The following is a 12,513-nucleotide window of genomic DNA, read 5'->3' as shown; positions in this document are numbered from 1 at the left end:
ATACTAAACACCTAGTGCAAGCATAGACTCCTATCCAAATGTTGTGGGGCTGGAGGTTGGTGAAGCATTAAAGAGTCAGGGAGCTGTCCTATGGTGGTGGTGATGGTGGTGATGGTGAGTGAGGGGTATGAAAGATAATGCCAATGACCTTTAATTTGATCCTTTCCCATGGTAGTAGTGGTATGAAACAGCCAGTTGGTGTGAGAGGGAGTATGGGGGTGGGGAGCCCGAAACCCAGTGTCAGTGATGTTAGAATTGATACTGTCCAACGGTGGTTGTGGTGGCATGAAACAGAGGCAATGACTTAATCTTGTCCAAAGATGGTGGCTTCAGGTGGGAAGATGGTGGGGGAGGGTTGTTGGGAACGAGGCTGCGAAACAGAGTGAGTGACCTAACATTCCTGCCCAAAGGTATTCAAAAGGGTGAGGGCATAAGGGTGGGGAGGTGGAGGTGGGGCTGGGGGGTGGAGGCGGTACCGTGGGCCACGTAACAGAGTCAACAGTGACGTGACAATTAAGTCTGTTCAGCGGGTGGGAGGCAGGTGTGAAACATAACCACATTTAATTCTACCCAAGGTGGTCGTGTGGTGGCACGCATGAAACGGCCACTATAGTTAAGTGGTAAAAGAGACGTGAAAACCAAAGTTATCAAGATGTAATAAGATCCTGAAGGGCGGTAGCCAGCCCATCCAGGGAAGGCCTCCCGGAAGAGGTGCCTCCCGTTGAGCGGCGCCTTAAACAAGGCGCAGGGCTGGATTCCGGGCGTGCACTTCGGACCTCCTCGTGGTCCGACGGCACCTTCGCTACGGTTGGGCCAAGAAGGACTTAGCCGGGGGGGAGCGGTACGCAGGGCTGCTGCAGTTGCCGGGAGGGGCCCAGGAGCAGAGGAGGGAGGCGCTGGCATCTGCGCGAACTCAAGCAAAAGAAAGCGAGGGCGGCGGCGGCGAATCAGCGGCCGGCGCGTGCGGCCGCGCGCCCCCCGTATCCCCCGCGCCCTCCGTGCGCCGCGTACGTGCGGCGACCGGCTCCGCCCCCGTAGGCGGGGCCTGGGGAAGCCGCGGGCGGCCGGCCGCGGCCCGGGAGCTGCTGCTGCTGTTGCGGCGGCTGCACCCGCGGCGCCAAGGCCGAGGGGGAGGCCGGGGTGCGAGCTCGGCTGACGTGCGGGATCCGCGTGGCTCGGCTGCAACGGCTCGTGCGGCTGCCTGAGCGTCTCGGCTGGTGTGTGCGCAGCCTCGGCGAGGATGCGGCTTTTCCGGTGGCTGCTGAAGCAGCCGGTGCCTAAGCAGATCGAACGCTACTCGCGTTTCTCGCCATCGCCACTCTCCATCAAGCAGTTCCTAGACTTCGGTGAGTGCGGGGCCGCGGGCCCCCGCGGTCGGTACGGTCCCCACAGCCCCGGGACGCGGGGCCGCTGCCTTCCGGGGCCGCCGCCGCCGCCGCGGGTCTCCGTAGCTCGGGGCAAAGTCCGTGGGAACCGCAGGCGGGGCTCCAGGATGCCCGGGGACTCTCCCGGGGACTCGAATTTCGGGAAGCAGAGGGGGCAGGGCCTGGCATCCGCACACCGGCTGGGGCTTTACCTGGAAACACGGAAAACGCGTCCGAGGACCCTCATCCGGGCGGCACGCCCCAGACCTGCTTCGGTAGCTTCAAATCTACTTGACACAGACCTCACCGTCCTTAAAACTTAGTAGCGGAATGTGGGTGTAGCTTTTTAATGTTTTTATTTGTAGATTCTTTTGTTGTTGTTGTTGTGTTTAGAAACATCTTGAGGTCGAATAAATTACGCAGTGGCATTTTGTTCTTTTTTTGCCCTAAGGTGCTCCCGTGTGCCTGGAGCGGAAGGACTCGAACTGTTGTCCTTTTCGTGTAATGTTAAAGCAGTTAGAGGCCTGGACTACAAACGCCTTAGATGCTGGGGAGGAAAGAACGCGTGGGTTCCTAGCGTCAGAGCAGGTTCTCATACACCCCCGGTCTCGGGGCCAGCACCTTTAGTCTCGCCTCCCCTTTTGTGTCCTACCACCTTCTCCCCGGTCCTGTGGGCTGATGGGCAGCTGACCCGGATTGAGGTGGAAGCGCGGAAGACCCCGCCCTCCCCTTCCCCGAGAGGCCTAGCTGACATGGAAATAGATTCCACCACCTTCTGCTCACGGGATCCTGTTTCCCCAGAGCGGCACCTTTTCAGCCACCGAGCGAATACTTAGAGTTGCTGAAGGCGAGGGAGCTGATTGTGAACCACCTGACAGTGAAAGCCAAGTGCGCACCCAGGTATCCTACTGGAGTTGAGCATCCTTGAAGCGGAATCCAATGGAGCAGCAGAGATGTTCTAAGCTCTCAAGGGAACCTAATGGGAGTCCCTTCCTGTAATGAATTTTATGTAAATGTAAAGGGACGGTATCCGCTGGGAATAAAAACTAAAAGTGCAGAGGAGGTAGGACACTCCAGGAAGATCAGAGATGCAAAATGTGATGTTGTCTATACTGACGAAGTGGGGATAGGAAGAGAGGACTAGGTTACAGTGGAGACCAAATTAAATTTTAAGAACCCGCTTTGCTGGGGAGTGTTGAGGAGAGTCAGAATTCAATGAGATGTTGATCTTTGCATCTGAAACTGCACTCCTGGAAGCTTTTCAGTAGTTAACCATCTCTGGCCACTTTTGACATTTTATTTTAATTTTTTTTAAGATTTTATTTATTTATTAGACAGATAGAGTCACAAGTAGTCAGAGAGGCAGGCAGAGAGAGAGGGGGAAGCAGGCTCCCTGAGAAGCAGAGAGCCTGATGCTGGGCTCGGGGCTCGATCCCAGGACCCTGGGATCATGACCTGAGCCGAAGGCAGAGGCCTTAACCCACTGAGCCACCCAGGTGCCCCCACTTTTGACATTTTAGAGGTTTGAAGCAGCTCCTGACTTCAGGGTTTAGAAAGAAAATGTCACCGTTGCTGTAAATAGCATGTTTTCCATCTCCAATTTATGGTTTAGAGAAGACTCTGAAGGTATCAGCTTCATGACCTAACCAAGTTAGGTTAATTCACAGTAAAAGGAGCAAAAGGAATCCAGAAATTCCTAATTTCTTCCACCCTCAAAATTGACATGATAGCTCTGCTAGCTTGGCGAAATTTCAGTTGATTTAGGTCTACAGCAAGCTAGTATCTACCCATGTTAATAGGTGTCTTGGCAAGAATGTTACTTGAGTAGGAAAACCACAGTGGGAGATAGTGTTATCATGGAAAACCCATGGGACCACTATCTGGAAATAAGTGTTCTAATTTTTGCTCTGCCACTAACTCAAGAGTGTGGCCTTGCCTGAGTGAACCTCACTGGGGTTCATTTTCCTCATTAAAAACAACGTGTGGATCAGGTAATCTCTAAAACACGGCTCCTGAACTGTGTGATTGTAGTTTCAAAGGAAAAGGGATGAACTTCTGAAAAAAAAAATTACCAAATCTCCTGATAGGTATTTCCCATAAAAGGCTTCTGACCTATTTTGGGAGAGGTGGAGGGATATACTAATCTAGGATAATGGAAGAAGCCTAATAATTGAAGTTTTTTCCCTTATAAGGAAGCACACAGAAGAGCTATATATAACTGTAGTGGAATTTGCTAGAAACTACAAGCCTAGTTTGTAATATCCAGAGACAGGTGGTAGGCAGCCTGTGTTTAATGACAACAACTGGAAGAAGAGTGTTGTCACACATCTTGACTTCTACCTTTCTTTTAGTTCTTTTAGCTCTTGATAGCTCTTTTGTGGAAGGCAGTGTAGGAGTTTGAGAATTTAGAATGGATGTGGGGATATTTTTAAGGTGAGACAACAACCTTCATGGTTGTTGAAAATGGCAGATGAAGGCCACCTCAAATGCTTAAAGGACCAGCTGGGGAGCGGCAGATGACCACGTGAAGCCAGCCAGGTGTGGACCGTGGCAGACTGCAGAAGGTATGTGCTGGCTCAGAAGGGGCAGGTGAGCTGCAACAATTCAGTATATTTGAAAAGACCTGAGGCTCAAACAAAGTGGACATGTGGACCACATTGACCTCTATCTAGGCTGCCACTTGGTGACCTTTCAGATTTTCTCCCTCACTGTCTTACAAACAGGACATAAATTTTTGACTGACCATATTTTTGGACAGGGACCAAAGAAAGTATGTACGTGGCATTCGTTGTCTCAGTATTCTTTATAAGAATGTTAACAAATAAACTGTAGTTTCTATGGCCACTGAAATAGCTTTATTATACTAATCTATCCAACACTAGTAAAATAAGATTATCTTCCTGTTTAAGTGAGGATGAAAACTGGTTGTTACTTCAGAAGCAGTGATTTTATTTTAAAGAAGGGTTTCTCATTCTCACACTCTTGACATTTGGGGACAGGTCATGGTTGGGGGTGTGTCCTGAGCACCGTTGGAGGTTTACTAAGGCAGCATCACTGGCCTCTACCCACTAGATGCCAGTACCTACGAGACGGCACCAGCCGGGACAACCCAGTGTCCCCAGACAGCCCCATGTCCTCTGGGGGGGGTGTGGGCAAAGCCAGGCTTTGTGGAAGACCACTGCTGTAAAGCATTTAGATCCGTGGTTTTCATGCCTGGGTCCCATCCCCCAAACTTACATAGATGGTCTGGGGGTGGGGTGTAGGGCACTGGTATTTTTAGAAGATTCCCGGGTTGTTCTTAAGCATAACCAGCATTGAAAACCACTAATTAGATGATCTTCTGCTCTAGAGTACTGTTGCCCTTTCCTATATTTGCCATATTTTACTGTGCCCTTTAAAATAATAAGAGTTTCTTGAACTCGATCTTTGCTTGAAGTAAGGCCTTCCACCCAGTTAGCAATTGTAGCAGGAGTAGCAAGTGTTCTTACTGGATTAGGAGTTCATTCTAAAGGGTGGGGTGTTTTGGTTTTTTTTTTAAATGAGATTTTCTTTTTGGTTTGAGATGGGAGTTACATGGTTTCAAATTCCAAAAGTGCCAAAGGACATAGAAATGTCACCTTCCTACTTTTGTCCACTAGCCTCCTCATTTTTTTGTGTGTGTGTAAATGGCAGCTTGTTATAGTTCTGTCCATATCTTGCTTTTTAAAATTTATACCTTAGGGAGATTTCGATATCTGTATCTACAGTACTTCCTTTTCCTTGTTTAGGGCTTCTGAGAGTTTGTTTATATGACTGTTCTATAACTCATCAGCCAACTCCCTCTTTATGGCTTGTAGGTTGTTTCTCGTCTTCGCCGTGGCAAGCAGTGTTAGCATGAATTGTCCCATACGTGCCTCATTCTGTGTCTGTATGACTGTATATACAGGATATATTCCTGAACGTGGGATTACTACCTCAGAGGTGTGTACATTTGAAACTTTCATAAACATTGTCAGATTGCTTTCCCTAGAGGCTGCCTGTTTATCCTCTCCCTAGAAGTTTCCAAGAGTGCCTGTTTTCCTGTGCTCTTACCAAATTGTCGGCAAACTTCTGATAAGTAAAAAGTGTTATCTAGTTAGAATTTTTTCTCCTTGAGTAAATGATTTTCTATTTTGGTTTATTATTATGGAAACTTTTGACCCTTAAAGAACTAGCAAGAAATCAGGTGTTGAACGCTTGGGTTCATTGTCTGAATATCCACATGCTGTTTGTCTTTAGATCTTGTGTGTATGTGCAGTCTCTCAGATTTTCTTGTCAGGTGCCGTTGCTTGTTTCAGAAGACTTCTTTTTTCTATATTACCACCAGTTTATCGTCCAAATACTCTTCTTTAGAGGTTTGGTAGTGGGGTGCCTGGGTGGCTCAGTTGGTTGACAGTCAGATTCTCGCTTTTGGCTCAAGTCACAGTCCCTGGGCTGAGATCGATCCCCACCTCAGGCTGTGGCCCTGGGCATGGAACCTGCTTAAGATTTTCTCCCTCCCTCTCCTCCCCCTTACAAGTTTTTTTTTTTTTTAAAGATTTTATTTATTTATTTGACAGGCAAAGATCACAAGGAGGCAGAGAGGCAGGCAGAGAGAGAGAGAGGGAAGCAGGCTCCCTGCTGAGCAGAGAACCCGATGCGGGACTCGATCCCAGGACCCTGAGATCATGACCTGAGCCGAAGGCAGCGGCTTAACCCACTGAGCCCCCCCTTACAAGTTTTAAATAAATAAACAAATAATAAAGTCTTTTCAAAAAAAGAGTTGGTAGACTCCCCCTGTACCTTTGAAACCTAGTATGTCTGGGGACTGTTGCTGTTTGACAACTCTCTGTATTCTGTGGTATTGAGCTGTATACATTTTCTGTTTCTTCTGGAGTATATTTTGTTGTATTTCTTTAGAAAAGTATCCTAGTCATTGAGGTTTTAAGTCAACTTGCAGAGCTGAGATAGTAATCTCTTCATTTTCTCTGTGGCTTTTCCTCTTTTTTGTATTTGTTCTCTCCTCCCCTTTCTTGATTAGATTATAGGGCAGTTTATGATTGGATTCCTTTATTCGCTTTATGAGTTTTGTTTTCTAGTTCATCAGTGTCCACTTTGACTTTGTTAATTCCCTCCGACCTCCTCAATCTCCTCACGTTTGTTATTCTTTTCCTTCTGAGTTGGACACTTGGTTTCTTTTCTCTGTGCTCTTTGAGTCCGCAAGGCTTCAGTTACCCCCTCACGGCTTGAGCCGCTGACCTGTCAGTGCCTGGTCCTCGCTCCTGCCAGCTCTCCTGCATCTTCAGACTTCATTTCTTCTGTTAACTAGGAGTTGTTGGAGTTTTTACATTTTCAGGGCAGGCACATCCTGCATTTTAATTTTTTTTTATGTCTAGTTTTGTTGCATTGCGATCCCAGAATGTTATCTGGATGACAAGTTAAAGAACTTGCAGATGTATACTTTGTAGCCCAATCAATATATGGTCATTTCCTGTGACTGTTCCCTTGGGCATCAAAAAGAAGATGATGTTTTCGTCTCAAGTCACAGAATTTGATATACCAGATACACCATATTAATTATGCTATTTGTTTCCTATACCTTTACTTTTATTTTTAATCTACTTGACCCATCATGACCTGAGAGAAGTTCAAGTCTCCTAATAGGATTCTCTTTCTCTGTATCTCTCTGACGGTATTTCCTTCATACCTGTTGGCTGCTGAAACATTCTTAACTGTCATGTCCTCACTTTGAGATGTACCCTTTAGCGATACAGAGTGCTGCCCTCTTGCTGGATTATTGCTTTTGAGCCTGGATTCAACCTTATTTGACATTGAGATTGACATCTTTATTTTCGTCTTGTTTGGATTTTCTGCTGGAACATTGCTGTTTTCTTTTGTGTTTTTTTCCCCCTCAGTCTTTCTGAATTACTTTGCCTTAATTATCATCTTGAAATGTAGTGTAAAGTTGGGTTTTGCTTTGTGAATCAAACTTTCTCTTTTGTGTGGCTAAGTTTAACCAAATACATAATGTATTTGTTGATATGAAAGATCTGTTATCTATAGTGATAGACATCTATGATTTTCTCCTACTTTCTATTTTTTTTTAAAGATTTTTATTTATTTATTTGACAGAGAGAGCACAAGTAGGCCTAGAGGCAGGTGGGCAGGGAGCCGGCTCCCTGCGATCAACCTGAGCTGAAGGCAAAGGCTTAACCCACTGAGCCACCCAGGCTCCCCTCTCTTGCTTTCTGTTTTTAATGCCTTTATTTTTCTACTGTATTCCATATCTCATTTGCTTTGTTTCATTATAGTTTTTTTAAAAACAATTAGGTTTGAATTTTTGGTTCCTGTGATTATCTTAGGCCTTCTTTGTCCAGTAAGGTCACCACTAGCCGCTTAACCCTCTTTAGCCCTTAAAATGTGGCTAGTGTGACTGAAAAACTGAACTGATTTAGATTTAAATTTAAAGCTGATACTTGATTCAATTGATTGGCAAACTTCTGTGTTTAGAGCAGTTTGGATATGTGACTCTCCCTTAACTGTAAATTTGATGAAATCTAATTATAGGTCAGTTACTTCTGATAGAAATTTAGGTTTTTTTTTTTTTAAAGATTATTTATTTATTTATTTGACAGAGAGAGAGAGAGAGAGAGAGATCACAAGTAGGCAGAGAGGCAGGCAGAGAGAGAGAGGAGGAAGCAGGCTCCCTGCTGAGCAGAGAGCCCGATGCGGGACTCGATCCCAGGACCCCGAGATCATGACCTGAGCCGAAGGCAGCGGCTTAACCCACTGAGCCACCCAGGTGCCCCGAAATTTAGGTTTTGAATTGAGTTGTGTACAGTGGCTTTCAAGGACTTAATATGAGAAATCTATTTTTATATTGATTCTTTGTAGACATGATAATATTTTGGATATGTTAGATTCAATGAAATGTCAAAACTTTCACCTGTTTCTTCTTGAGTTAATGTGGCTGCTAGGCAGTTTCAAATTACATGTGTCCCACATTATTTTTCAATTGGACTGAGGCTTCAGATAGTATATATAAATTCCTTACTGGGAGTAAGAGAAGTATCACATTTCCATGTTCAGAATAAACATTTACTTCATTTTTCAATATAACTTTTATGGTCTTTTCCTTGTGAACCTGTCACTCTCAGGATTTTTGTACTAATTTTTGTTCATTAAAGGGCAGTTCATGCTAATGGTGGCTCTTCATAAACTTTGTCTCAAGGGAGCTATCCTACCAGCGCAAACAGAGACAAGTAAAAAGCTCTGTCTTGAAATTTCTTAGTTTATTTCTTCTCAGATTATTTCTCTTTATCCCGCTCAAGTGTATGGGCTTCCTCAAATCCAAAACACAGGATTGTTTTGAAAGGAAATGAATACACAGGGAAGAAAACCTAAATAAATGACAAGGACTTTACTCAGCTATTTGTTTTTGTGTGTCAAACTACCAACAATAGACCCGAGACAGAGACAATTATCAACCATGAATGGGTGAGCAAATAAAATTGTCATTGTTTGTGGTGTTAAAGAAAAAGAAATGGTAGCTCCTTGTTATATTTGCAAAAATCTGAGTTCTGTCTTTCCATTAAGTAGCTGTTGAATGAAAACTTCTCTTGGTATAAGGGAAGGAGAACTTGGACTGTTGAGATGTAAATTAAAGTCAGAACCTGCTGAATTTTGAATGACTTGATAGGAAATGATTCGCATTTTCATATGGAGCTGCTCTTTATCTTTCAGTCTCTGGCCACGTCTGATTCCTTCTCTCATCACTTTGATTCCCTCCCTGCACACTTACTTCCCATTTGTTCTATTTCCCAGTTCCTTTGCTCTTGTCTTTTGCACAGCTGCACTGGTTTTAAAGGTGTTTGCGGCCGCCCTCCCTTTATTTTATTTTATTCAAAATTGTCTCTTCCCAGAGGGCAGCGCTCGCCCCTGCTTTGGAACCTCTCCCAGCTTCTTCAGCTGTTTGCTGTCTGCAGAGTGGGCGCTCTGTGACGGGTGATTCCTGGCTCCCTGTAAAGGTCATTAAACGCTACACACCTTAGTTGTTATATAAGTTTAAATTTCCATAATGTCCATGCATTTAAATATAGCATCTCCCAGATTAAACCACCGGAAGGCAGGTTGTCTGACAACTCTGTCCTTTTTTCACAGAAAAGATTCCTACCACCATCACACTCCTTGTGAACCCAGGAGCCTTTAGCCATCAGAAGGCAACAGTTTCCTTATTTTTACTGTTCTTGAGGTTTAAGGGCCCAGCCGCCTTCTATTTTCCTTTAGAAAGTATTTTAAGATAGAAATACCCACTGAAAAGTTGACTTTGGTTTCAAATGACTGCTCTTCGAAAAGTCTTGGTTTTTAAGGTCGTTTTTCTCCGCCGACCCTGATTACCACTGGGGAGAAGAGTGATTCTGTTTCCAGAGGAGATGAAAAGATTTTTTTTTTTTTGGAATTATCATGTTAGAAAAGAGGAAAAACAATTGCATTTTGTTCCCGAGTATGTTTACTTTGTACCTTAACAGATATTTACACGATACACCATTTCTCTAAGCAGGAGGGTTTTTCTACTGGGAGGAGTTGGCAAGAATTAGACTAACCTGTTGGGAGACAGAAGCCTACTATTGAGAATTAAAGGGCCATAGAGTGATTTCAGTTAGGGTAAAGATGTCTAACTTGACTTCATGCATCTTGATCAGTATTTAGCTTAAAGTCAGAATTGGCCCTTTGGGGCCTTCATGATCAGATAGGGTTGGATTTCAATGTAATCTGGCTCATCAGGCTCAGGGTGCTTCAACTGTGGCTCTGGCTTGCCTATCTTGCAGTTTTGTGTGCGAGTCTATAGTCTTTCTTTTTAAAGACTTTTTAAAAAATTTTTTTATTTATTCATTTGATGGAAAGAGATCACAAGTAGGCTGAGAGGCAGGCAGAGAGAGAGAGGAGGAAGCAGGCTCCCTGCTGAGCATGACCTGAGCTGAAGGCAGAGGCTTTAACCCACTGAGCCACCCAGGCGCCCCGGGGAGTCTGTAGTCTTGAAGAGGGGGAGACTTGGCCACACTTGCTGACCTCCCGATGGGTGGTGTCCTCCCACCTGAGCTTAGGAAATTCGCTAGGCTCTTGGCGCGATTTGAGAAACCTTGGATTTCTTACCGGATGGAATCAGAAAATATCACTGCTTTTGCTTTTCCTTTTCCTTTCTGTCACATGGGCATTTAAGCACTTGACTTCCATGATAAACTGAAGTCAGAGTTGGGCACATACTTTTGTTTTAGGAATACCATAGTGGAAGATAGGCAGTCCAACTCTATAGCCCGAGAGCCAGCCCCTGTTTTGTTCTGTTTGTTAATTGGTAGACTTTATTTTGAATAGTTCTAGGTTCACCACAAAACTGAGCAGGAAGTACAGGGAGCTAGCGCCCACATACAGCCTTCCTCACCACCAGCATCGTGCACCAGTGTGTTAACAGTCCGTGAGCCAACACTGGCTCAGCATCGTTACCCAGAGTCCATAGTTTACGTTAGGTATCCGCTCTGTGTTGCTTGCTCTGTGGGTTTTGGTGACACCTGTTTTTGTAAAGAAACTTTTGTTGGAACATGCCTGTTTATTACATACTGTCTGTGGCTTGAAGATCTGTTTCTCCCATTTGCTAGTGAGAGTGAATCTTGACTGTCTGGAGCATAGCTTGGAGTTAGGTAAGCCTTTTTCAGGGTATTGGTGGTTTCCCTATAGGGTATGTGCCCCTGAGTGGAATTACCATGTGGAGGGCAAAGTTCATGAAGTGTACTGGTTTCTCCACAGCCCTGCCACAGTGAGGTTTCATGATTTTGATTGTATAGTGGGTAACACAGAAGCTAAACATTTTCCCTTTTTTTCCTATGTGGGTTTATGCTATGCATTTTGTGTGTAAATTGTCCTTGACCATTTACTAACTAGAATCTGGAGTTTCAATCATTTGCATGAATTTCCTGTATCTCTTTGGCATAGTAACCTGTTGTGCTGTGCAAAATATTGTTTGCATCTGGGTCCCCTTTTTTGGTAAAGGAATTATCCAAGTATACAATTAAAGGCATTTGGAAAGAATATCACCATTAATTCTTCCATCCATTTTTTTTTTTTGTGATAGCCTTGGAGCTTTTGCCTATTTATTTATGTATGTTCATGCTGAATGTTGGTTTCCTTCTTATTTAGAGCACAGTCTGAGTTTTTATATACTCGGTCATTTACAGTGCTTTTATCATGGTCAGATTTAGCACCTGTAGCATTTTGCAGATTGTTCCTAAACCCCTCTGGAATTCCTTGCCCTTTCTGATGGGACTCTCGTAGCTAACTCACTTTTGCTCTGTGCTGTTGTCTAGTTGCATAACAACAGTTATTAAGACCTCAAATCTTTCTTTGTTGTTTCTGTTTTATCACATGCTAAGTTCACAGAGTAGTTTCTATTTGCGGATTCTAGTCAGTGAGACAACTTTATTAATTTTCACTAAATATATGTTAACTTTTGCCTTGTAATTTGTCTTGAAATTTGGTGACAGTAGTTCCTTATTACCATAAATTTTTAGAAATTCTAGCTGTTCTTGCCCACCTATTCTTGGTAAATTAGTGAACTTACAGGAAAGTGTGCTAAGGGCACTGTGGGTGGCTCGCCTGGCGTTAATAGAAACTAACCCAACCCGGAAGCATTCAGCTAGCCCATTGCACTTCTGTGGGGGTGAGCCAGTCAGTTGACCTCCATACTTCCCCTAGGGACAGAGCTGGGTTTGGTGGAGAGCCCTGGTGGTATCCTTCATACCCCTCAAGGAGAAACCTAGTCCTGGTCAGTGTCTCATCTTCGCAGAGATGATACTTTCTGCCATAACGAATGGCACAAAAATCACAGTAAACTATTACATTTACAAAGGTCTATATTTATACTCCCTCTCATTGAATAGTTGGAGCTCGAACCAAATTGTAGATTATTTCCTGAAGCATCACACAAGCTGTCGTGATTTTATTTTCATTCTGAGACTTGGTATGTGATTCCACTGGATCATTCGAGTTGTACCAGTCGAGCTTGCTTTCTTATTAGGGCATGGAGGTCAGTATATAATAGTTTCACTGTTGGGAATAAATTACTAAGTATCCCTAACATTTTCCTGGAGCAGAAAGTTAA

General features: G+C 44.3%; 1 protein-coding gene across 1 annotated transcript in view; it reads left to right on the top strand.

Moving 5' to 3' along the window:
* The first annotated feature begins 1,041 nt into the window (after positions 1-1,041).
* PDK3 (pyruvate dehydrogenase kinase 3) overlaps positions 1,042-12,513 on the top strand; it is a 78,513-nt gene continuing 67,041 nt past the window's right edge. Inside the window, exon 1 of the mRNA XM_059385829.1 lies at positions 1,042-1,346. Within this exon, the coding sequence (XP_059241812.1) occupies positions 1,241-1,346 (106 nt within the window). The 5' untranslated portion in view covers positions 1,042-1,240. The remainder of the gene's footprint in view (positions 1,347-12,513) is intronic.

Source organism: Mustela nigripes, chromosome X (assembly GCF_022355385.1).
Source record: "Mustela nigripes isolate SB6536 chromosome X, MUSNIG.SB6536, whole genome shotgun sequence".
NCBI lineage: Eukaryota > Metazoa > Chordata > Mammalia > Carnivora > Mustelidae > Mustela > Mustela nigripes.
This window is presented reverse-complemented; position numbering and strand designations above follow the sequence as displayed.